Consider the following 27,727-nt stretch of genomic DNA (forward strand, 5'->3'; position numbering starts at 1 on the left):
ATGGACACTGACAATAGATTAATTAGCTCTATAACTGTCAGAACTTCTCTGCAACATCATAAAAAGCTCGGTGTTACAAAGGACAAAGTCTAATCTGACTGAAAAACAAGCAGAAATTTCATCTCTCTCTGCTTTACATGTACAACAAGCACAAAAATCTTTTCATGTTAAACTTCCCTTCTTAGCGTTTTTCTGATGTAAGCAATACAAGTTGTAGATACAAAATTACAACAGACACTGACGCAAGCATACGAAAGGGCATCTCCAACAGACAGTACATCTTACACCCGTCAATCATCAGCTGTTTGTATAACTCATTTACAGGAGGTCTGTAGTCTTTTCATCCTCTCTCCTTCCTCATCCTCTTCTCGGATAACTTCATTTTTCTGTAATACTCATTTCATTTACGTAAATATATATACAGATCTTTGAATGTCCGATACACAAGACTTCTCTCTCTGCTCAATAAACCGCCCAAAATTTTGTTGGTTTCTTTTTTTTAAACACTTGCACTTCGTTTTAGACATCATGTTGTGAAGAGCTCCGCTGCCTGCTAATTGATGGAAGAGGGATGGTACAAGATCGATACAAACTACATGTCAAGAGCCACATTGTGTTTGTTCACATCTTAGGCACACAGTTAGACTATCGGGACAGAATATAGGTCGATGGTAGTGAGTCATGATGGACAAAGACCAAATTTGCCATCTGCAAAATTCAAAGCTGTACAAATTCATATAGGAAGAGAAAATTACGTTTCCTCAAAACAACATTGACATAACTTGACATTTTTTCCCCTCTGGAAACTCTTAAAAAAAACAACAACAAAAACCAGCTGCTAAAAACCTAAAATTTGAATTTAAAAAATCAAGACGCAACCTCAATGCCCTATGGTACAAACTCACAAGAGAAAAAATAAGTTTCCTTCCGATTTGACAGACCAATACTCTACATTGTAAAAAAACAAGGAGATAAAACAAAATTTATCACGAAAGTGAATGTTGTAACCCTATGCGAGCTGTGAGCAGAGGCCTGTGAAAATAGAAAATCTTGTCTTCATGAAAATCTGAAAGGTTGCAAATCATGTTTTTTTCCATTGAGTAGACAGCGAATCATCCCAGTGATACTTTTGATGCCTCACAAGCATAACTCTTCATACAACTGACTAACGTTTCTTGGCAGTCAATCACAGAGGTTTTCATTTATTAATTTCTGTCAGAGACATTCTTTTTCCCACTTTGAAGAAGAAACAAAGACAGAGAAAGCATCAAAAACGTTCTACAGGGCTTTACAGAACTGAGGTTTACGTTTCAATAAAGCACATGGAATGGTCTTCAGATTTATTCTGAGAGGTCAGTGGAATGTTGTCTATGGCAACACGCTACAACATCAAAAGTTATGTGTCGTAAGAATGTACAGAAGAAACAGAGCACAGTCTGCAGCCGAGAGAGAAATAACGAACACTTTTACGTGTCATCTCAATAACATACGCAATATAGTTCAATAAGAGGGGAGGAGGGGGGGGGGGTGTTCATTCCCCCCTGAGTACAGACTTCAACATTTGCACACAGAAAAGTCTTACAAGAAGTGATGTCAAGATGGGGGATGAACCATTCAGTCTATTGCCGCAGGTGATAACACACACAACTGAGCTAGTACAGTGAGAAGGGGACCTGATGGGGAGGGGAGCTCTGTACACACTCAGAGATCTTAAATAGGTATTTCAAACAAATAACTTAACAACACAAGAGATTTAATTTGTGACCAATCACGAAAACAATTTCAGCACATCCAGGAAAATCATCAGTGGAATGATTACAGGCAAGCAGTCCACCGCTGAGTTCATGCATTCAGCACTGGACGAGAGTTCAGCTCTTCCTATCTCTCAACAGTGGGGCGGAGGAGGAGGGTTGTCATTTTTGGATCTTGTCAAATTTCTCAACCCCCCCCACCCCCCTTGAAGGATGCTAAGACAAACACACATAATGACATTACACAAACAGAGGAAGTTAAAAAAACAACTTAGTCACATGAAAACCAAGAATCTGACAGAACCTTTACCTCTCAAACTCATAAAAGAGCAAACCTGACACCAAAAAAAATAACATCTAACCCAGGCATGGGCAAACCGCAGCCCGTGGTCCAGATCCGGCCCGCGAGCAGTTTGAATCTGGCACTTGAGTTGACTCAGTAATTGATGATAAATGTAACCTGCGGCAAGTTGATAACTTTTAAAAACATAACTGTCCATTTCAAAAATAAAAATCAGTAGTTTCCTGCCCAGCAAGAAGCAACAGAAAATGCTCTTGAGCGGCATATGAAGCTATGGTGTCAGTTTTAGCATCCATTTTGATAGCTCGGGTATTTCAACCAAATTCAATTCTTTCCTGATTTTGTTTCCGACATATTCGGAATCATTTCATCCGACTCACGATATGGACAGCCTTGCCCATGCCTGATCTTCAAAACAGCCGATCTGCTGTACCTTCACAACAGTACGCGCTCCTTTGCTTCACGAACTTAACTTTTATTAAGAACGAATCGTAAAGAAATTGTTACTTCTTAACTGGAACAAAACGACCGAGTTGCTAAACAAAGAAAGAAGATAGGTGTGACGTATTATTTTTCAGGAAGGCTTGTTTAACAATTACACACACTCTCTCTCTCTCTCCCCCCTATTGCAGACTACAGTCCCCTCAAAGAAATATAACAAGTTCCTACGATTCAAAAGGTCCAAAGCAAATCTGTAGCCCTTCACAAGAGAAGACAAGATCACACTGAGACGTTGAATTTGCACCAAATAAATTACTAAAACAATTCTTATGATGAATTATCAGATAGTACATCTAAAAGTAAGGAAGCCATTTGAAACAATAGATTATCACAACATATTAGAAAGCAAAAACCTATCAACCAAATAAAATCTTGAGTCAAAGCTGTCCAAAACCTTGCAAGAATACAAATACAAATAATAAGAATAAAAATAACTGATTAAAAATAAACACAACTAAAAGATATACCAATAATATTAATGATAATCGTGAAACTAATATACACCTACTCAGTGAGAAATGGAAAACAAAACTGTGGTCTACATCTACCATTCCACAGTCTTATTATTTATACAGGCAATATCTCACTTTTCTTTAGAAATAGTACAGAAAGGGGAGACTATTTTATTATCAGTTCAATCATGGACTACTCTGCCCCTTACTTACCCCTATCAAATCGGATCTTACTGGCCCAACATCCCGTTTCTCCTTCTCCCTCCCCCCCCCCAAAAAAAAACCCCAAACAAAACAAACAAAAAAGAACAACTCCTGAGCAGCGGGAACTTAGGTGAAGACAACTACTGTACGGCAAAAACACAACTCCTTTGCGCACAACTGGTTTGGAATGTTATCATCATCATAATAATAATAATTATCAAATACATGTGTGCATGAGCAACTCCGTGACAGCGTCTCAAATCTGCAGAAATGCAGGTTGAAACACACAGAACTAGGTCAAGACAAAGACACACACAGAGCGAGATCCCGACAGTGCTGGTAACTGACAACATCGGCTTCAGCAGTCACAACAAAATCTCTTGCCTTCCTTCTTAATACAAGGAAGTAATGAGAGAAATGTCTGAGCATCAACGCCGGGGTCATGTACACAACAACAAAAACAAAATCAATGGTTTATTGAGGAGATTATCATGCAGTAGTCACACATTAGCAAATTCTTAAAATCTTACCATGAATCACTCTGCAACTCTTTCCCATGAATTTCAGGCTACTTTGCACTCAAGACAACATTGTTTGTTTACAGTGGTCTCTCTCTAGAGAAAGACCTTCCAATCCCCCACGCTAAAAAAGACTTACAAGAGAGGTGGTCTTCAACTAGAGCTTGGATCCTTAGAATATTAGAACCAAATAGACCCAGTACTCAAAATAAGGCCATTCTGTACAAGAAGTCTCAATTCCGAGGTCCCCACGACACATCCATCACTGAAATGTTATTCCTGTCTTGTTAACATGCTGTAACTGTTACTGTTAACATCATGCAATAGATAACATTTCGTAACTGTTAACCAGCTGTAAGGTCGTCATGGGTAAACATTTTCTTCACCTTTTCCCCAACTAGGACATACAATCTATATTTAGCACATTGCTGTGTGTGCTTGGTGGTGATAGTAGGAAAACAGGAGATGCATTCTATTACTGGACATCACAAGCAAATGTTTCTCATTTTAAAAAGGAGAGTGTCGTTCGTTTTTGTTTTTTTGCCTGGCCTCAGAATTTGTTTCCGAAACATGAGGGTCTTTTTAAAAATTTCATACTTTTGAGAAAACTTTTGATAGAAAAGAATTTTCCTGGACGAGACAAAGAAAATGATTTCCAACCTCCACAATTAATTATGACCAACTGTTAACCTGAACAAGAGAGTTCAAAATCACACCATACCACACCACACTACACAATGAGAAGTAGTATCATGTTCCAATAATAACAGTTGCATACATCTTATGCATTAGTCATGCAAAGCACACAGTAGCAAAATATTCCACCTACAATGCTGGAAAGTATCTTTAATAATATTCCAGGTCAGTCACACAACCACATACATTTGTGAAAGAGATCACCGAAAGGAACAGTTCACACATAATGCTTTAACAACCCAGCAATTTAACGGTACACTCGGAGAAAAGCACAAAATGTGAGGGAAAAACTGGGAACACTTCGTCCTCATAGTTTCCTTGCTCATCGCAATCAACCTCTCCTGTCCTCACATTCAATCACATTTTGACTTTCTGGTTAGGTATTTTTTCCCTTTGAACCAATAGGTATCCCCATACAAGTCACTCAAAATTTAAACAATTTAAAAAAGAAAAGAATATCAGTTGTAGGAACTGTTCTTTATCACAAAAGACTGCCGACATATTTGATCATAATCATGACAGACAAAATATTTCTTTTGGATCATGGAGGACAGTCAAAATAATAAAATACTCAGAGCAATGAAGCAAACATCGGTTCAAGACAATTGTTTTATGACATCTGAAAAAAAAAATGAATAAAGGAATGCGAAAAGGCAACCCATCTTGGAGTCATTCATTAAATTACACACACAAACTTCTTTCCCCTCTCCCCTCGTGCGCAAATAAAATCTGAGATGTAGATGAAGAGGAAAGCTAAAAACCAGCTGACCAGTAGGAAAAATGACGGTATAAAGCAGCATACAGATTCATCTGTGAAGTGAAGCAAGACTTGGCCGGCCCGAGATGGGGGTGGGTGGGGGTGGGGGTGGGGGGGATCTAAGTGTATCTTTCTTGGAACTCGTGGTGCCATTTGTTAAAATCAATGTTGAACACCAGCAGGCAGCCGGTGGCCAGGCCAGCTACCAGGAATCTGAAACAGGGAGACAAGGAAGGAGGGGGTGAGTTGAAGGATCAAAAGGTTTATTACGACTCTGTCAATACAGTTTGGATCATTTCGGAGTAGACCCACACGCATACAAATACACACACTCACTCTCTCACATGCACACACACACACACACTCACACAAACAATTTCTTTTTCCTTTTGTCTTTTCTTAGTAAGAACTTTAAGGCACTTTCAACAAAATTAGGTTAAATAAGTGCTGAAGAAAGAGTACTAGAGTTACTAGAGAGTAACATACAAAGAAAAGAAGAAGGTGAGATAAGACCGATAGATGTTTCATAGAAAAGAAGGAGGAAACCACAACAGAGGGCCTGCCAACCACCCACCAAACCCGTCTACACACTACACATTATATATATAAATATAATACTGTGTCTTGCATAAAATGTCGATTAATTTTTAAGATGTGATGTCTTTTTTTATGCAATGCCCATTAAGTGTTTTTTAGAAAATGGAAAAATGCAGCATAAATGCTATTTATCCGTACTATTAGTCACACATCGACTCACCTGTGGTCATGTGTGAGAGCCAGAGAGCGGATGGAACTGTCGCACACTGGGTAGGTGTAGAGGAGGCTGAAGTCGTTGGCCCGCCACACCTCCACCACCCCGGAGTCTCCGCCCAGGATCATGTACTGCCCGTCTCGGCTCAGGATCAAAGCCTGAAGGGGAAAAAAAGAAACAAGAACATCACGATCTATACTTAAAGTAATAATAGATAGCATTTGTACAGCGCACATCCCCGCTCAACAGCAAGCTCTATGTGCTTCACGATCTATACTATTACCCCAGCAGACCTGAGAGCATTCTGAAACAACCTCAGCTTCCCGGGAAGCGTACAGTGCAAACAATCATTTATAGGCGTTAAAATACTAACATACTGACAAGGTCTTTCGCTGTCTAGGGCCGGGTACCCATTCTAACCTGGGTGACGTGAGGAAAATTCGTGTAAAGTACCTTTCCCAAGGACAACGTCGGGCCCACGCCTCGAACACCCGAACTCGCAACCTCGCGATTACGAATCCGGTAGCCTAACCACTAGGCCATCGATGTCACTTCTTTGTTTACCTCCATCCCCCTAAACTAATTATCTTCCAAACCTCAGGCCTAACCACAGATGGAAACAAACAAAAAAATTTTCTTCAAGTGCTATTCATACGGCAGTCAACACTTCACATTATAATCAGATGCCTTCAGATTCTGGACAGAAAAGTTGGTTAATTTTCTTTTTATACTTGTAGTTCGAAAATCGCATACTCAAATTATCCAGATATTCTTTGCACGGTATGTATTTGATTTATGTTGACAATCGCTGTAATTGTTTCTGCATCCCCATCAGCATCATTCAGTTCATAAAGCAGCATGCCCCTTGAACCCTGTGTGTCTGAGCGAAATATTCACTCAAACTGTTTGTTGGAGATAATCTACTTACCAAAACATTTTCTACCGATGGAAATTGAACTCATGTTCTTAGAGCTTAAGGCGCTAGGGCAAAGACCATAACCTTCTTTGAAGGTGGGCCGGTGGGGGATCAGAAAGCTCTTTTTTTCTTTTCATAAGAGTTTTTCGGCACTTGCAACACAATACGGTCAAATAAGTGCCGAAGATTAGAGGTGTTACAAGGGAGTAACAAACACAAAAAAGAAAGGGGGAGATAAAGATGATAAATGTCTGATAGTAAAGAAGGAGCAAACCACACCAGAGCACCCACCAACCACCCACTCAGAAGGCTCTGATTTTACCTAAGAGCTCTGATTTGACCTAAGAGCTCTAATTTGATCAAAGTTAACTTGACAATTCTGAGCTGAGCCAATGTGTTCCCAGCACCACCCGCCTGTATGTTCTCCTTGTGCTCCATGAAATGCAGCATTTTGGCGTTGACGCTGAACATGCAGACGTTGCCGCGGTCGTAGACCAGGTTGATGTACGCCTCACGTGAGATGGCGATGATTCTCGGGGACAGGCACGTGGACGGGGGGGGGTCCAGGGAGTGCAGCAGGTCGCCGCTCAGGGAGTGAACCAGGCACGGACCATCTGGGACAGACACCAAACAAATGTGAAGCGTGCCGACAAAATGAGTTACTTCTCAGATTCAAGCCTTATGGAAATAGATACATAACGCTTACAGATGAAGTTTTTACACTTTATAAGCATGAAATTATAAAAGGCATGGCATAGTTAAAGAATATAATGGCATCAATAGAAAATCTACAAATTTGGCCCAAGTGACGATTTTTGGGCCAATATCTCCATTCATGGATAGTGAGAAGTAGCTCATTTCGTCAGCACGCCTCACAAGTACCATTGAACCTGCTATAGCAACCATTTTAAAAAAAGAATTTGAGACCTTTTTAAACACTGCCCTTCAGTTGTATACACAGGATCACTACAAAAAAAGATTTTCAGCAACCTTGCCAAAATTGCTCATTTTGATACATGGACACCAACCTGCCCCCTTATTAAATTCATTGTAATCACAAAACGTTTCTCCTGTCTGTTCGACCATGTTTCATAGGCGTGCACTAAAATGAGGTGTTGATGAAAATAGGTTAACTTAAGATGCTTAAGGTGTATGTGGCAAATCACCTATTATGTTTTTCTTTACCAGCTTCAGGCTAACATCAAAGAAAACCTGTTGGAACCTTATTTTTGCAACGGCCTACATCAATAGGCTTTTAGATTTTGTTTCAACTTTTATAACCACATGCAATGACCTAAAATAAGTTTTTGTTTTTGCATTGCTTTGTCTTTAAAAGAAACAAAACATAGTGGCATCATCAACTTAAAACATGAGAATGATGCTCGCTAGAACTAATGTACTGTGGAGATCATCCTGAGAACATTAAACTGATCAGTCTATTTTTATTCCAATGTAACTGTGGACCGCTCGTGACCCATACCCTTGTTTGTTTCAGTAGAGGTTTTACGGCACTTGCAACTGCATAAGGTCATATGAGCGCCAAGGGGTGGATGGCAACAGAGAAGTCTTTCCAGGGAATCAGGCTTACTCTGCTCACCTCTCTAGCTTCAACAGCACAAAGTCTGCTTCGACTATTAAGGCACCCCGGAAACAGCGGGTCACAAAAGTGTAACAAACATACAAAAGAAGTAGAGAAAAATGAAGATAGTAAGGATTAGGAATGAAAAAGCAGCAGTTCTCTGTTACAGTTCAGGCAGTTATGAGCATGACATTGTTAAATAAGCCCATTTACAATTACACTTTCACTGTGCATAAAAACAACTTGATGTCTCCCCTTTGGGAATGGCCAAAAGACACTTCAGTCAGTGGCACCGCCCTAAGGGGGGGGGCCTATACCCTGATGCAGGGAGAGAAAGGCAATGATAATGATGACGAACTGTGGACAGACAAAAGTGACCAAGCTATAAGTGAGACAGACCTCATCAGACTGACCAACTGACCTTTGGATCCGCTGACCACAAGTCCCAGCTCAGCGATGGTGGCCACACATGTGATCTCCGACTGATGGCCCGTCAGGACGGTGCGAGGGGTCGGCATCTCAATGCCTGGAACAGGACAGCGCATTTCTTCACATTTATCTTGTGTTAGATATCTACACAACATTCTTTGCAGCTTTAAAATAATTTCATTAACCTCTTCAGTGCTGTTTTTGGCGTATCATATGTGAGGCATTGTGGTGAAAACAGTCGCTCGTCAAAATAATGAAATCCAAGAAATCAGCAGTTTTTCACTCGTATGGCAATTTTTATCCTTTTCTGTTTGTTTTTTTGCTCAGCACCATTAATATTCGTTTAAAAATACATTTCTGTGAGCATTTTACTGAAAAACATTGATTAAAGGCACAAAAAAAGTAAATTTTCCATTTCCAAGGACTCTAAAGCTATGGAAATCATCCAATTTTTAAGGTCAGTTTCTCTCACCCCAACCTCTTTAATCGCAAATATCTCGACTTCTATTCAACATAGATTGGGTTTTTTTTTCACCAAAAGCAAGACAAATGAACTAACTTTAAGATAATACCAGTAACTCTATATGCCCAAAAACTGACGAGCGCCTAATTCCATCGTGTCATGACACATGCTCAATTGTGCACTCACAGACTGGTTCTCAGCCATTCATTTACTTGAGAATATATTTTTAGAAGATCTGTCAGCAACTTGGGAGTTGCATATTTCTTAAAAACATATTACAGCTTTGTTTAATATCTCTTGGAAATGAATTTCCTAGTCTCCTCTCCACAAACGCAAGTGGAAACGCCTCATCAGCACTGAAAGGGTTAAAAAGAATGGTTAGACCCGTAAAACAATTTCATACATATTGCCGGTGTCGCAAACAATCCACTTTAGTCCGTTTGGGTACTTTCATCACAGGTGACAAAAAAACTAGTTTTTGTTGCGTTGTTCCTTTCAGGAATCATGACCACCAAGAAAATTGTAAGCCTTGATCATAGCACTAAACAGCATTTTAGCGATATTGAAAGGGGAATCTCGAGGCTAAAACAGCACCTGGACATGGATGGCTGGTGCCTCTATAAATAAATCATTGATGGTCTGGTCTAAGGGGAATCTTTGATAGAGCTTTGGGGGTGGATGTCAACAGAGAAGTCCTTACAGGGAATCAGGCTTACCCTGCTCACCTCTCTAGCTTCAAAAGCACAAAGTCTGCTTCGACTATTAAGGCACCCCAGATATAGCGGTCACAAGAGTGTGACAAACATACAAAAGAAGTAGAGGAAATAACGACGATTGTATGGATTAGGAAAGAAAAATCAACAGTTCCCTGTTGCAGTTCAGGCAGTTATGAGCATGACACTGATAAATCAGCCCATTTACAATTACAATTCTACTGTGCGTAAGAAATGGTTAATGTCCCCCCTTTGGGAATGGCCAAAACACACTTCAGTCAGTAGCACCGCCCCGTAGGGTGTGCGACAGCTCAGTTCTAAAAATAGAAGAATCGAGCCTCGGTGTCACACTCACTGTTGTTGTCCCCGAGGATAGCCTGCGACTTGGCGCTGAACATCCACACCATGACCGTGCAGTCCTTGGAGCCTGTGACCACGTAGCAGTCCTGGCTCACGTTACACTCGGACCGGGACAGGCAGGTGACCACGTCGAAGTGACCAAACACCACCTGAATGATGCGGGCTGGGACACACACATAGGGATTGAACAGAGAGAACGGTGAAAATGAGATGGTGATATGAGGATGAGGATGATGAGGATGATGATGATGATGATGATGATGATGATGATAATAAGTATTATAATTATTTATGATGATGATGATAATGATGATGAAGATTATAATAATAATAATAATAATAATAATAATAATAATAATAATAATAATAATAATAATAATAATAACAATATGGGATAATAAGAATTTATATAGTGCCAATTCCCTACAAGGCTCTACTCTAAGTGTTAGTGTTTTAACATGCAGAATCACTTCACTGACGAATCAAATGACAGAAAATGCACTTTGTGAGACAAACACAACAAGATCAACAAGAACAACACAGACAGACAGAAACACATGTACGCACACAGGCAGGTACGCACGCACACACACATACGCACACGCACACAAACACAACTCCCACCAACACACACAATTCCCAGACACCCCCCCCCCCCCCCACACACACACACATATTCTCCCATAACAACACATTCTCACATAACAAAATTTACTGGCAGAGGTTAGTGTTGAAAAAAGGTGTTATACATCCCTTAGACAAACGTCTTAGTTTAGCTTTATTAAGAGTTTTACGGCATTTGCAACACAATTAGGTCACATAAGTGCCGAAGATTAGATGTGTTACAAGAGAGTAACAAACACCAAATTTTTTCATAGGAAAGAAGGAGCAAACCACACCAGAGCACCTGCCAACCACCCACGACAAACGTCTTTATCTCACCTGTATCCAGGTAGTAGACCCTAAAGCTCTTATCCCAGAAGCCGCAGGCAAAGAGGAAGCGGTTGTCGGCCGTGGTGATGAAGCAGTGGTGGTTGACCGGTAGCCGCTGGTCAAAGTTGTCGCCCAGGGACCTCCGCTGGAGGCCTGTGTTCAACACTGTCCAGAGGAAACATTTTAGCTTTAGTTTTAGTGAGAGTTTTAAGGCACTTGCAACACAATAAGGTCATATAAGTGCCGAAGACTGGAGGTGTTACATGAGAGTAACAAACACAAAAAAGGAGGGGAGATAGAGACGATAGATTTTTTATAGGAAAGAAGGAGCAAACCACACCTGAGCACCCGCCAACCACCCACTCAGAGGAAACAACAACGTTAACAAATTACAGATATTTTTGGGGGGTCCTTTTCTTTTCTTTCTTCAGCATCAGAGGTGTAGCGGTTGAGTTGGCCCTAACAGGTAGGGTAGAAAGCCCACCTTCAAAGTAATCTAATCTGTGTCAATGGGGGTGTAAAAAAACACTTACACACAATACTTAATTCTTAACTCTATCCGTACGTCGTGTTTTACTATCGTATCCAAACGACGTGGGGAACTCTGTGCCACCACTTTCCAAAGAGAAAATTTACTTGTTAATCCAATCCGTACGCTATGCATAGCAGTGTGTCAAAATGATTTTTTGAGAATTACTGAAAGTTTCACAGAGATCTTCGTACTAGAAGTATTCTAAAATGTGAAGAATACAACCCCGGGGGTACAAAAAGACCCCAGGGCGTACGTATAGGGTTACGGTCCCTTTTCTTTTCTTTCTTCCCGCATCTGAGGTGTAGAGGTTAGAGTTGGCCCTAACAAGCAGGGTAGAAAGCCCAACCTCCAAAATAGTCTAACCTGTGTCAATGGAGGTGTAAAAAAAAGCACTTAAATTCTATAGTTCTTATATTTTTTTATCTCACACAAAGACCTATGCAGCCAAGTGGTACATGGAAACAACAATGTTAACAAATTTTTTTGTTTTGTTTTAGCAGAGGCTTTACGGCGATCGCAACTGCATAAGGTAATATGAACACATGAAAGGGGTGGATGCCAACAGAGAAGCCCTTACTGGGAATCAGACTAACTCTGCTCACCTCTCTACCTTCAACAGCACAAAGTCTGCTTCGACTATCAAGGCACCTTGGAAATAGCGGGTCACAAGAGTGTGACAAACATACAAAAGAAGTAGAGGAAACATGACGATAGGTAGGAGTGGGAAAGAAAAAGCAGCAGTTCGCTGTTGCAGCTCAGGCACAGTTATGAACATGACATTGATGAATCAGCCCATTTACAATTACAGTTCTACTGGGCATAAGAACATGGTTAATGTCCCCCCTTTGGGAATGGCCTAAAGACACTTCTTTCGGGAGCACTGCCCAGGGGAATGAAAGATTTTTTTGGGTCCATTTCTTTTCTCTTTACCCGCATCTGAGGAGTAGTGACAGACAAAGTGGCAGAGTAAAGGGAAACTACAATGTTAACAAAATATATATATTTTTGAAAAGTCCTTTGCTTTTCTCTCTTCCTGTATCTGAGGTGCAGAGGTTAGAGTAAAGGAAAACAATAATGTTAACTTTACTTTTACGATCCAGCGGCCATTTGGGTTCTAGCCCTTCGGTCTGTCGATATGGCAAAGAATTGACAGGTCAATGTCTGGGGAGGCAGGTAATAATGTTAACAAATTATTGATTTTTTTAGGTCCTTTTCTTCTCTCACATACCTAGCAGTTGGTCCATAGCTAAGGGCAGGTTGGGGGGTGCTGCAGGGTCCGTCTTGTCCGAGGAGAAACTGGCAGAGTTGGCTTGAGCTGTAGATGAATAATAATAATAATAATAATAATAATAATATAATAATAATAATAATAATAATAGTAATAGTAATAATAATAAAAACAATAAATACTACAACTACTTCTGCTAGTCAGTTTTAGTTATAGTAAGAATTTTATGGCTCTAGCAACACAATACGGTCATATAAATGCCGAAGATTAGAGGTGTTTCAAGAGAGTAACAAACACAAAAACGAAAGAAGTGAGATCAGGACAATAGATTCAGATGTTTGATAGGAAAGAAGGAGCAAACCACACCAGAGAACCCCCCAACCACCGACACACCAGTGTCTGAGGGGTAGAGCTGGAGTCTGCTCGATTAATCGAAGGCTAGCGAGCAGCGGACGGCTGCGCCAGAGGCTAATTGCGATGAGGCTTGTGCTTTGCTTTGCCTCCGGCTTGCTACCTGGGGGAACTTCCAGTGTGTTGTGACTCGCGGACAGTCTTGCCAGGTTGCGAGCAGGCAAATCAAATCATAGGACTCAAGTGTCCTGCTGTGCTGCGAGCGAGATTGGAGACTTGGCGGCCAGTTCGCTGCTCGCAAGCCTTCGATAAATCGAGCAGACTCCAGCTCTAGGCCCCGCTGCGAAGTGACACTGTGAGCGGGGTCTCCCTCTCTCTCCCCCTCTCTTTTTTTCTGACGGAGGTGGCTTCGCGGATTGTAAGCAGGGTGGGGAGGATGAGGGGGGTCTGACACGAGTGGCCTCGCGGATTGCTGGTTGGTGTGGACCGGATTAGACTCAATTTATCATGCTGGTAATTTGATTTGATGATTTGACCTGGTGATTTGAGGCTTGGAACTTGAACTAGGGGCTTACAAGCACGAGCGGGTTTGCTACCGAGGTACAGCTCTACTGAGCGGTAGCGGAAGCACACTCCGCCGTCTCACATAGGAAACCTGAGATAAGATTCACCAGTGTATGTGTGCGCGCGTGTGTGTTTGTGTGTGTGTGTGTGTGTGTGGTCTAAATATTGTCAATCCTAATCACTGCCTCTAGTGAAAAATAGTGAAATAGTATAGGTTTAACATCTCTATCAACACTGTTAAGTTATATAAGAGGCGGGACCTCCGAGTTTAACGTCCATCTCCGAAAAGACCGAACCAAATGGGGAATTTGTATAAAGTGCCTTTCCCAAGAACACAGTGTTGGACCGAGCTGAGGCTCGAACCCCCGAACTCGCAATCTCACGATTACGAGTCCGGCAGCCTAACAACTAGACCTTCACTGCTTTTCTCATCCTGCATCAGGGTATAAGCCACAAACAAGCACTTCCCATCTTTCCTTATCCTGGGCTAGCCTATTGATATTATTCCATGTCTAGTTGTTTTTTTCAGTTTTAGTAAGAGTTTTACAGCACTTGCAACACAATATGGTCATATAAGTGCCAAAGAATAGATGTGTTACAAGAGAGTAACAACACAAAAAAGAACGAGGAGAGATAAGGAAGATAGATGCTTGATAGGAAAAAAGGAGCAAACCACACCAGAGCACCCGCCAACCACCCACACTTTTCTGTATATCATAAATTGCATTCAGGGGGGGCACAAAAACACATTTTTTAAAAAAGTTACTAGTTCACTTACGCATGTAGTTGTTGTTCCACTTGTTGATGGCATAGTTATGGTTGCAGGTGATGGAAGTGACCGCAGGTAAGGGCACGGCGGGGTGTGTATTGGCTGCCACGTGAGTGACCGGCGAGTTGGACAGGAACTTCATGATCATGCACACGTCCTCCTGGTTCTTGGAGAACATCATGGGGCTCTGTGGGCGGGGCAAACACAAGGACATTCAAAACCTTGACGGACGGCACATACGTGTATATATAATAATATTCCGTTCCCTCTTCTGCAGGTCAAACTATATATCATACGAACAATAATATACAGGACCCTCTTCTGAAGGTCAAACTACATATCATTATTTCCTGACATCAAGTTCTGAGACTCAGTATCCCTTTCCTAGTTCGGAGAAACTTCTTCCCCTGAAAACCAGAGCCACAGTGTACTGTGACATAGGCAAACATATTTCAAGGTCTGAGAACATATTATACAGTACAAAAGCTTTGCTGAAGCAGCTTAGTTTTCATAAACATTTTACGGCATTTGCAACAAAATAAGGTGGTATAAGTGTCGAAGATTAGAGGTGCTACAAGAGAGTAACAAGCACAAAAAAGAAGGAGAGAGATGAGGATGATTGATGTTTGATAGGAATGAAAGAGTAAACTACAGCATAGCACCCACCAATCACCCATAAAACCAGAGCTACAGTGTACTGACTGTACAAAAGTTTTACTGAAGAAACTTATAATCTGAATATGTGATAAACCAGTATTTTCACTGGAGGTTGCAAAACGTTCCTTCTTCGTGTTGTAATACAATAACTCAACTCAGCGACATATCTTTCTCACCTCCATCATACTGAATATCTGGCCCTATAATTTACTGTCATAACACCCCTTTCCTTCCCTACACCATTTCAAATGTTCCCATAAAAGCAAAGCAACCATTTAACAATTTTACCTTAACAGATGTAACCAATATATAATGAAAAGAAAGGCACTGCTGGAATGACTATCAAATTATTCCCTCTAAAAATTGACTAGAAATCAAAAGCTAATGAAACAAACCTTTACTGTTAAAAGGAAAATAAAAAGAAAATAACCCGTCAACCATTTGAAATTAATGGAAATTAAAAGAAAAGAGTCTTAAAAAAGGTAAACCCATAACCATATCGCTGTTCAATAATCAATAACAGAGGGGAGAGGTGTCAAAATTGATTTAAAAAAACATAACCAAACAACAAAAAAAAGGACATACATTCAACTTGGTATGATTCCACCACCAGAAGATCAAGCATTGTTCGGGTTTTTTATGTCCACTCTTTGCAAAAATTAATTCTTTTTTTGACTGTTTAGGAGATGATAAGATAGCCAAATATAGATAACAATACATGTTCCGATAAAAATTACTCATTCGCATTCAGAGCAAACATCAGCAAAAAATCACAAATGTCACCAAAAAAATGTGCAACTTTAAAAGAAAAGTAACACACTTCTTGGGCTCACTTCAAATCTGACCAATACAGATCATCTAATATGAGATGAAAAAGTTTTGATGACCAGAAAGATTTGATAGAATCAGCCCAAATGATCAGCAACTTCAACTAAAGAGAAATTTGATTATTAAATCCTTTCCTTTACCCTGACTGCCCTGCAAAAGGCTGTTTATACAAGAATGTCTTGAAATATCACTAGGTAGTTAAGTCTTTTTTTCTTTTTTTTTTTGTTCATCATTGATGCTCGATGCTTGTGACAGATAACATGTACAGATATTTTGATCCTTGGACAGCAATAACCTTTTGTTCACATACTAAAATATAATCATTACATTAAGCATCTAATTATATGAACATGAGCAGTAAATTGTGCTCACATTTAGAAAAATCACAGCCTATTATTATATATCAAGAAGCAGTGTGTTTATTAACTAGAGAATTAGTGAAAGATCACACAAGGGGGACCTCGCACAGATAGGAGTTTCCAACAGTTGGTCAATTTTATCACTTTATGAGTTGCCATCCCAATTTCCAATGTATTTAACCTTATTCTGTTCCCATAAAAGAATAATTTTGAAAGAATGTGCAGACCATTTTTAACTCATAACAAGTACACAGATTCTTCAAATTTGCTGTGGAGACATTCCAACAAACATTCCATACTATCAATAATAAAACTAGTTTGGTATTCTTTTAAATCTCCAAACCTCAGCTTGAGATTTTCAGTTGATTGAGCGAAGTTATTACTTTGAAAGAGAGCTTTCACTAAAAAGCTAGTATTATTATGTCCATATATATAATATATACTTATGCATCACTATTAAGCAACAAGTAATCGTATAATACCCTTGCACTGTGAGGTTGAGACAACTAAGAAAATATATTTGATTAGACTTGCATTATTAGTTCATAAGTACTCTATTTCTTTAGTTCTAGATTTTAAAAGAAAGAGAGAAAAAATTTGATGGAAAACCTCGCTTCAAATTCTTTTAATGCAGGGTTTTTGGGGGGTTTTTTTTTTAAGGTAAGATCACATTAAACTACATTACAAACACGGTAATACTAAGCTACATAGGAACATGTCAATTTGAACATCACAGTTTGTAAAATGGGCTATAATATGAAAGGAAAACAGAAAACTAAATTTGCAGATACATTTCCAAAAGAGTGTTTCCTCCATAGGAAAGATAAAGGAGCTCCAAGGTGCAACAGAGAAATAAAAGCGTCTACACAGCACCACAGTGGCTACAGGCATTATTCCTTTCAGAAAAGCATTGCTTAAGTTAATAAGAAAAGAACCACTACACGCAGATGAACAGCTAAACGAGCATAATAAATTATGTGCAACACTGCATAAAGAAAATGATTAAAAGCTCTTCTTTTTTTGCACTTCAAAATACTCTTGTTAGTTGGAGACTCCAAAATGTTGAAATATTATTGGCTTTTTTCTTACAATGAGTCCAAACACAAATTTTAATCAGTAACAGATGAAGCTCTTCCAATATCTTAGAACATTCATCATTCCCTGAGCCATTACATCCAATCAGGAGGCCAGTAATTATCATTTTATATTATCGATTGCTTTGAGTAAGACTCCTCATTCATCACTTTTTACAATGATGTGTGGCCGGGTCTTACACAAAGCAATCACTATGCTCATCAGTCTAGTTGAACTGAAATCTTTTTTTTAACAAAGCTATATGTGTCAGCTAGGAATATAGGGGTCCTATTTACTCAAGTTAACCACTCACTCGCTCACTCACACAGTCACCACTCAAATGCAATGAAAGGGTCTCTCAGGCAAAAAAGCGGAAAGAATATCAGAAATTAAAATACAAAGAAGCTATAAAAGATTAAGACAAAAACCAAAGGATGAAAACCTTATTGAGGATACTTCTGCGCTCTTGATTTTTTTCTATAAGCTGGAGAAGAAATTCAGGTAAAAACTTAGGGCACACAAAAAGACTAGCATATCTCAAAGACATGCAGCCAAATAAGCGGGTATCTTGACTAGTCAATCATATCTTGCAGCACTTTCTCGGCTCCAGAAAGAAACTCGATCTTTAAAACGAACATTGTGGACAAAGGGCAAAAAATCTCCATACACAGGCGAGCAAAATTCATTAAATTAATTCCTGTATATGGAAATTTCTTGCCTTCCAACTTCTAAATCTAAATAATGCAATAAGGGACACTGTAAAAAGTACAAGCAATGAGTAAAACGTTAGTAAGAGGCATACATACGCTAAAAACATATTTCCAAACAGTATGACAATTATACACACAAAAAAACAATAAAAATATGACTCCAACCTTTACCTTATCACTCTGCAGGCTATTAGTAAACATATCTTTTTGCCCAGTTTAAGATATTAGACATAAAACATAAAGCTGTCACTGTCCCAAAACAAATAAGTAACTCCAACATTTCTTTTTTTTTCTGTTTGTTTGTTTTAGTATGAGTCTTACAGCACTTGCAACACAACGTGTCAAAATTAGAGGTGTTACAAGAGCGTAACAAACCCAAATCAGAAGGAGGAGAGATAAGGAAGATAGATGTTTGATAGAAAAGAAAGAGGACAAACCACACTGGAGCACCGACCAACCACCAACCCGCAAACATTTCTGACTCGCCATGTAAAGGAGGTTCAAATAGAATTACTCATTTAAAATTCTTTTTTTTTTTTTTTTGCAACAGTGACAAAGTGCTAGCAAGAACATATTAAAAAAACAAAAACATGTTAATTCTCTATTGTATAAATTCAACTGATTTCAACCAAGGAAAAACTTCTAATACAACAATAAGGTACACTCTCTAGAAAAAAAAAAAACAGATTTTTTTTTAAAACCAACAAAACAAATAAAAAGAAGACTAGATGTGGAAAATGCGTGATCTGTATTAGAAAGCAGGCAGGCCCATGTATGAGTAGTACACTGAGGACAAGGCAAGAATCACCGGATATTCTGACTTATTGGGCGAAGGGGGGAAACACACCTGTGGCAGAAATATACACATACAAACTGGTTCACTTGTTGCATCGGCACCAAATCACGTCTCGCTACACTACAGGAACTTTATGTATGTATGCACAGGAACTTGTTTGGAGAACTCAGTAGTTGCCCAGTCAATACAGACTTATTTAGAATACCCAGTTCGCCCTAATTTGAGCTCCATGAGAAGTTTCCGCCACTATAATATACAGACCATATTATGATCTGACAAATGAATAATGTAGACTGAGGAATTTTAATAAGTTACACATTTTTGTGGTAGATGTGTTTTTTTTTAATGAAATGATGTCAACTTGAAGATCCATCAAATAAAAATAGGACTTGATATCTTTAATTCAAAGAGCAATTTTTTAATCAGACTTTTTTCCCCATTTCTGCTTTTGCCTAAATTTAATTTTGAAAAAACATTCAATCTTGACTAAAAATGTAAACTACACTTCATTAAAAAGATACATGGTTTCCATCCCACATACAGAAATTAAGTAAGGAATATCCGAATTATGTTCCAACATTTAAATAGATCAAAAGATTATGATTTCCAGCCTTATGAGTTACTTTGTCTAAGCGAAGTGAAAATCATTGGGTTATGCAGAAGACTAGACCTTCATGGACAAAAAAAAAGAAAGTAAAGGGGGTACACCCTTCCCCCCAAAACGCCCATTCCACCAAACAAAATGATCAAAAGAAAGGGAAAATTTGCTACGAATAAGAAACTGAAAAATCTACTTTTGGGACTGAAAAAGACAAACAAAGTATATTAGAACTGATTTATTCTTTTAAGTGGGTGGAAGTTAAAGCTGCAAACATGAAATGAAGTTGGTAAGTTAAATTAAATAATGCTTGAAAATAATTTCCTTCACGTATTACAAGAGGGTCATGTTTTACTGTACAAGGAGTACAGAGACTGCACAGAATATCCACTGCGCAGTGTGGGACTCCATCATACATCACTTTTCAAAATGGCATATGGCGGAGTTTTACACTACATAAGTATTAACAGCCGATAGGTGAATAATAATTAAAAGCTGTAGGTTTACGTCAAAAGCTGCTAAATGGTTTTTTTTAACGCTTCCCAACAGGAAAAAGTGGAATTCTAATACAACACCCTCTCCAAAATCAATTTCAAATACAGCCCTTTACATCTGTATTCCATTAGCTAAAACAACTACATGGGATTAACACAACCGCCCCATAAATATAACCTTCCTCTTCAAATTACTGATGCTTAAATAACTCAAAATACTTTATTTGTGAGATAGACATCTATTCATGGGCAAATGTAGTTATTTTCTGACAGCAGGCATAACATGAACTAACTAATGCTCTAAATATGTAGGATAAAGTATCGCATGTACTGTGTCGCACACATTCGCACCACTGCACTCTACAAATTGCTGTCGCTCTTTCTTCAAGAGTACCATCAAAGGCAAAAAAGATTATGGACCCGAGTTCAATGTTTTTTCATTGATGGAATAACAAAAATAAATGCCTATTTCTGTAAGGTATACAACTACAGATAGTCTAGATTGCACTTTGATTTTGAGTGTTGTCAGAATTCTTAAATACCATTTGGTTTTCTTTTATTCTACAAAATTCAAAGATAGCCCCATAATATGTATATATGATAAAAATTTGGAATAACAATTGCCTTTTGACAAAGCAAAGACTCCTGGTCAGCCTGTTCAGTTTCTATTCCTCATTGATAAGTTTGATTAGTACAGTAGAACCAGCTTTAATGGCCACTTTTTAAAACAATCACCTGTAAAACGGTCACTTCTCATTTCCTCCCTTGCATATTTATAAACAGTAAAATGACACTGTGTAAAACAGCCACCTGACTGAGACGGCCACTCTCGTCCTTGACAATAGGTGGCTGTCTTAGACAGTTTCGACTGTATATGTAAATAAAATTAAAAGGTGAATCAGCCTTACTTATGGGCTGCCAGAGAGCGTAAAAAAGGTCTAGACAGAATAAACCTTCCACTGAACATTACTCTAAGCAGGCATGAGCTGCAGCGACTACTCCATCTACACATACAGCATGAGATGGCAAGACCACAACACTGAAGAACGGACAGGAATCATGCTATTAATCAAGGATGCAGCCATTTGGAAATCACTACCAAAAGACCATTAATTAAGACTTCTTGAATCCAAATAAGTATATATATATATATATTATATGAAAAGGCATGTTATTGATATGTATACATGTTTGTCAGCAACTGTCCCAGGCAGAAGACTACCCCTGCACCAGACTACAATGGCACCGCCAGCAAGGGCAGAGATTTAAGACAGCGGTAGGTACACAGGCATGGGAATAAAAATGTAGAATTAAAACTTGAGTAGGCTATATACATTAAATATAAGTAGTATTAAACATTACTTTAGAGGTAATCATAATTAATATGTATGTGTGTGTATGTATATATATAAACTCACAAGTATGTGAGTGCGCCAGTTTTCTTTGGTAACACCTCTTACTAGTCTTAGTCTTAGCCCTTGCTTATTTAACACTTCTTCGTGCCAAGCAATAATTGTGTGTGAAAATGTGTTATTGAATAATCACTCTCAATTATAAATGATCGCTTATACACGCACACTATGACACAATAACTTTAATAAAAATAAGCAAAGAGAAAAGGTACTGTTGTTGGATTTGGGGATTTAGGGGATTTGGGGTTGGGTTTTTTTTGGAAATAAGTGACGAAAACTTTTATTTTTCCAAAAGAATTCCATCGTGTCGGTACGACCAACCAAAAATTCCCATGCCTGGGAGTGAGCCGTTCTGCTTTGGTGAGATGAGAAAGAACCAGGAAGACAGCTGAGACTACTCACCAAATGCATAACCGAGCTGCGGGGCGGGTGGGGCTCTGTCAACAACTGGGTGGGCGTCTGACCAAAGCTGCGGATCTGATTCTCTATGGCCTGTGAAGACATTGATTGTTGTTTGTTCGATTGCTTTTGTTTTAGCAACAGTGTTATAGCACTTGCAACACAATTAGGTCATATAAATATTTTAAAAAGCCAAAGATTTTATTTTTTAAAGTTTTAGTAGAGGTTTAACGGCGTTCGCAACTGCATCAGGTCATATGAGTGCCAGAAGATTAGAGCTGTTACAAGAGAGTAACAAACATAAAAATGATGAAGGGGAGATAAGGACGATAGATGTTTGATAGGAAAGAAGAAGCAAACCACACCAGAGCACCCGCCAACCACCCATGCCAAAGATTTGAGGTGTTACAAGAGAGTAACAAGTCCCCTAAAAAAGGAGGAGAGATAAGAGCAATAAATTCATTCATTGTGAGCTTGTTTGTTTGTTTTGTTTGTTTGAGTAAACAGAAGGACATCAACCCAATAATGGTCTTTCAGTACAGGGAAAAACTAAGACAGACAGACAGAAACAACAGAATGAAAGTAAAGGAGTAGGACACACCAGTTGGTGCCCTCCAACCACCCATGATTGTCACGTGAGCTTCAGAGAAGCATCTATCTAATACAGAAAATGTATGTCCATATGGCTACAGGCTAAACGAAAGAATTATGACTTTCATTCGTTGCTTTCACTGAAACTAAAACAAACGGGCAAAAAAGCTCTACAGGACATCTGTTCAAGAGAGGGGCATACGGCTCAGCAATTAAAACAAAGAAGAAGGAACGTTATCAATCAAAAACTAAGATTGGTACCAATAGATGCCAAAAAAAAAATACAACAAAACAAAAAAAGAAAAAGAAAAGAAAAAAGAAAGAAAGAAAGAAAGAAAAGGAGAAGAAGAAGAAGACACTAATCAGGAAGAACTGTAAGGGCAATAAGCAAAGTCTGGGGGTAACCTCTGACCTCTTTCATAACAGGGTTGGTCATTGTGTCTAGGTTGACTGTGCCCTCATACGTCAGGTAGTAAAACACATTGGTGGCTCGCACAGCTTCAGGACCTGAAGAAAAAAAGAAGGAGATAATTTGTAATAATAAGCATTTTACAGCGCTTGCAACACGATTAGGTCATCTAAGTGCCAAACATTCGAGGTGTTACAAGAGAGTAACAATCACAAAAAAAAGGAGGACGAGGAGAGATATGAAGCATAAATGTTTGATAGGAAAGGAGGAACAAACCACACCACAAACCCACCAACTAATCAAAGTACGAGATGAAAAGAATGAACTAGTTGGGGGTTTTTTAAGAAAAAAAAAGATGACCAAAAAAATGCAAAAATAGTTCCTGGCTTTCTTCTGCTAGACTCAAATCCTGATCACAGCCTCCAGGCACTTTTTACTTTTACTTTTTCATCCTCTGTCACCGTTAAACGTCGAGGGGTCATGCAGTTTTCTGTAGTAGGCCACCTATGCAGCTTTTTCAATTAGAATATTAAAAATATCTCAGGGTTTCCTTGACTCCTTCAAGGCATTCTATCAAATCCCTAAGTAAAATCACACAAGAACAGACTAAAAAGAACTCTCATTCCAAGACTTGCCTTGAACAGTCTGACAGTAAAAGTGTATGCAATACCAGCCACAAACTGGGCCAAAGAGGCTATATGTGAGGTGTGGTTTTTAAAATGAGTTACTTCACAAAATCAGTGAAAGAAGATATCAACATAAAATCTACCCAGGGACCAAATTCGTAGATTTTCAGAAGATGCCATTTTTCTTTGAGTGCAACATGTCTTTTATCATTTCATATTAATAAATCCTTCAAACTCAAGCCATAAGTTTCATGTATCTGAGTCCATAGAGCTAAAATCGGAGAAGTTGCTCATTTTGTCAGTACACATCATTGTATCATTCTAAGGTCCTTACCCACCTCCACACACACACTCCCAACTACCCATCCATACAGTACATCCATACCTACACACCCACACCCACACCCACACATTCACCCCCCTACACATACACACCCACATACACACCCAAACTCACACCCACACATTCACCCCCCCTACACATACACACACACACACACACACACAAACAAACACACCAGCACACATGCGCACCCACCCACACCCACACAAACACACTTACCTCTTTGTTTGTAGCCAAATATGAGGTCAATCCAGTGGTGGATCTGACAGGACACAAACTCCGATTCCAGAGCCTGGGAGGGAGGGAGGTGGGAGGAGGGAGGGAGAGCAGGGAGGAGAGACACAGAGGAGATAAATGGTTAAACTGGATTGACAGAAATATTAAACTCTTTATAGGTACAGCTGAGTCTTTTTTTTTTTAATCAAAAGGTAAAAATCCTTGTCTATTTGTTTGTTTTAGTAAGTTTTACGACTTTTGCAACACAGTTAGGTCATATAAATGCCAAAGATTAAAGGAGTTACAAGAGAGTAACTAATACAAAAAAGGAGAGATAAGTACAATAAAAGTTTAAAAGGAAAAAATATTATTAAATACATATAACTACATTCAAGTCAAGTAATTTTTCTGCTGTAAAACAAAGGTGATGATGACAATGATGATGATGATGATGATGATGATGATGATGATGATGATGATGATGATGATGATGATGACGATGATGATGATGATGATGATGATGATGACAGTGACGACGACAGGGAGACATTCGCTAAGCTCTCTCCCCTCACTTACCATCTTGTTAATGCGGACAAATTCCTCTGGTGTCTTTGCCCAGGGAGGCAGCTCCACATTGCCTACCACTGTACCATCTTCCTGTTTGCCCAGGTTGTACTTATTGTTGTTCATAAACATCTCAGGAAGGCAGTAGAACTCTGGGATCAGCTCCTGTGACCACACATAGATAGTAGCATCAAGTCATTTTGTTTGTTGAGAGTGTTTTACGCCACTTGCAACACAATTAGGTCATACAAGTGTCAAAGATTAGAGGTGTTACAAGAAAGTAAAAAAACACAAAAAAGGAGAAGAGATAGGGACAATAGACGTTTGATGGGAAAGGAAGACCAAACCACACCACAGCTCCTAGACCACACATAGATATTAGAATCGACCATTTCCACTACTCAGGGGTAATCAAAAGACGTGATCATACCAGAGAGAAAAAAACTAGATCTTCCAACTTCACACATTCTTCCATTCTTCTATGGCATCAATTCTTCCCACTGAGAAACCGAAGCCTTCTTATCTAAACCCTTCCTTATACTAATGACATTATTAATTGTTTATGCTATTCATTACACTTTTTTTTCTGAAACGAGTACTTCTTAATTAACAGATGTAGCTTCCGAAGTACCCGGGTAAGAATTTGAACCCAAGCCATTGTTATTGTAGCCAAGTGTTTTAACAACTGAGCATAACAAGACACAACCATCATATCTAAGAGAGGATCGCACACTCATCGAAATTAGGTCATGTATTCATAAAAGAAAATCACACACTCATCATATTTAGGTTAAGTATTCATTTTAAAAAATCACACACTCATCAAAATTATGTTAAATATTCATAAAAGAAGATCACACACTCATCAGAATTAGGTCATGTATTCATAAAAGAAGATCGCGCACCCACCAAAATTAGGTTACGTATTCATAAAAGAGGGAAAGGTGGACAGTGTTTGTTCAAGGCCTATACCCACATCTAGGGTGAGAAAGACAATGATGATGATACATCAAAGAAGATCACACACTCATCAAAATTAGGTAAGTACCGGTATTCATCAAAGGAGATCAAGGTGAAGTGTCTTTCGCTAGGTAAGTGTTTTACAGTGCTCGCAACTGCATAAGGTCATATGAGCGCGCGTGTGGCTGAAAGACAGCAGTAAGGAGTCAAGGAGTAGCAGTAGAAAGGCTGCAGAAAGAGTCAGGAGCCCTGAGGAGAGGGCAAAGGAGATGAGGGGGTGAATGTAGCAAGCGGGGTTGAAAGCAAGCGACAGAACAATGCTGGAGAGTAGGAAAGGAAGTGAAAGGGGACAATTTAGAGTAGAAAAGTTTTCGGTTGCTACCCAGATTCGAACCCGGGACCTTTGAAAGAGAAGTGAACACCTTAACATCTAGGCCACGAGAACCCCCCGGTGAAGCGTGTATTTCACTATCCAACACGGACACCTACCTTGACGTCAGACGTGTCTCTTTGGCAGTTTTTCCAGGCCTGGGCCACAGAGGCAAAAATTCTGTTTGGATGATCAAACTTCCCACTTTGCAGATTCAGAAACATGCTGGTGAACGGCTCCTGATGAAAGAAAAAGAAAACAGAAAAACAGTTGAATGTCCTGTTAACAGCACAGACACGCAGAGCGTGTCGATGGCTCGATTTCTCTGATTTTGAGTTAAATTTACTATCTTTCCTCGGTGGCAATGACCACTTTTAATAAACGAAGACTTAAACTTTATAAAAAGAACAAAGGAAAGGGGGAAAAAATGCCTGATTCCACCGCGTTGTGACACATATTATATTCTAAACCGTACACTCTGACATATTTCCCGTTCACATGGAGTACCTGTTCTGGCCCAGTTTTGCTGCAAATTAAAATGAGCATGTTTGAAAACTCTTTTCTTCATGAAACCATTTCATATCAAGGATCAAAACTGCTAGCAAGAGGTAGATAGAGTCAAACCTACTCTAACAGCCACCTGTCCAAGACAACAACCTGTACAAATGACCTCTTCCCACTTCCCCATAGCTTTTTAAAAAAATATATTGTGGTCCTGCCGAAGACACCAACCTGTCCAACATGGCCATGAAAGCTATATTTTATCAACTAACAGCCCGAAAAATATGTCCAAGATGACCATGGAAATCTCCAACAACAAGAAAAAAACCCACATCAAAACGTCTTTCTGCCCTCCCTCCAAGATTTTTTTTTTTTTTTAATTTTCAAATAAAAACCTTCCTTTCCGCCCTCCCTCCAAAGGAAATACAAACAATTAAAACCTTCCTTTCCGCCCTCCCTCCAAGGGAAATACAAACAATTAAAACCTTCCTTTCCGCCCTCCCTCCAAGGGAAATACAAACAATTAAAACCTTCCTTTCCGCCCTCCCTCCAAGAAAAAAACTAACATTTAAATCTCCCTTTCCGTCTCCCCTCAGAGACAAGAAAACCATTAAAACCTCCCGTTCCACCCTTCTTCCAAGGGAAATACAAACAACCAAAACCTCCATTTCCGTCCTCCCTCCAAGACCAAAAAAAATTTTTTTTGACGCCTTTGGCAGTCCTAAGCTTACAGAAGTCTCCAGTTGGTACATCAGAAGGGAATGCTTTGTTTTCTTCATTCATCACTCCTGCCCTGGAGACAACATCCAACTACTTAAGACGACCACTTTTCTCATCAACAATGGGTGGCCCTCTTGATTGGACATTTTCCACAGTATTTTGAAAGCTACGTTTAGCTTTGTTTCTCTTACCACTCGTATAAGCCAGTTGAGGGTGAAGGCAGAGGTTGAGTAGTGAGTTCCGTAGTGAAACGGCGGGATCTGATCATGCTCCCACGAGTTGTACCGCTCCTCAAAGTACGCCTTCCTTGTCTCGTTGAGCGCTCCAATAGG

The 27,727-nt window shown here is 39.3% G+C and overlaps 1 protein-coding gene across 1 annotated transcript; it reads right to left on the bottom strand.

Moving 5' to 3' along the window:
- Positions 1-507: 507 nt before the first annotated feature.
- Positions 508-27,727, bottom strand: LOC101847209 (neurobeachin; the record flags this gene model as incomplete). Its single annotated transcript, XM_035971926.1, is given in 14 exon segments — positions 508-5,393; positions 5,938-6,089; positions 7,262-7,461; positions 8,848-8,952; positions 10,387-10,554; positions 11,334-11,489; positions 13,085-13,171; positions 14,778-14,955; positions 22,099-22,188; positions 23,099-23,193; positions 24,284-24,356; positions 24,857-25,009; positions 26,294-26,413; positions 27,587-27,727. Coding segments are annotated over 14 exon segments (1,812 nt in total), but the record flags the coding sequence as incomplete, so codon positions are not given.

Source organism: Aplysia californica, unplaced genomic scaffold (assembly GCF_000002075.1).
Source record: "Aplysia californica isolate F4 #8 unplaced genomic scaffold, AplCal3.0 scaffold00539, whole genome shotgun sequence".
NCBI classification, from domain to species: domain Eukaryota; kingdom Metazoa; phylum Mollusca; class Gastropoda; order Aplysiida; family Aplysiidae; genus Aplysia; species Aplysia californica.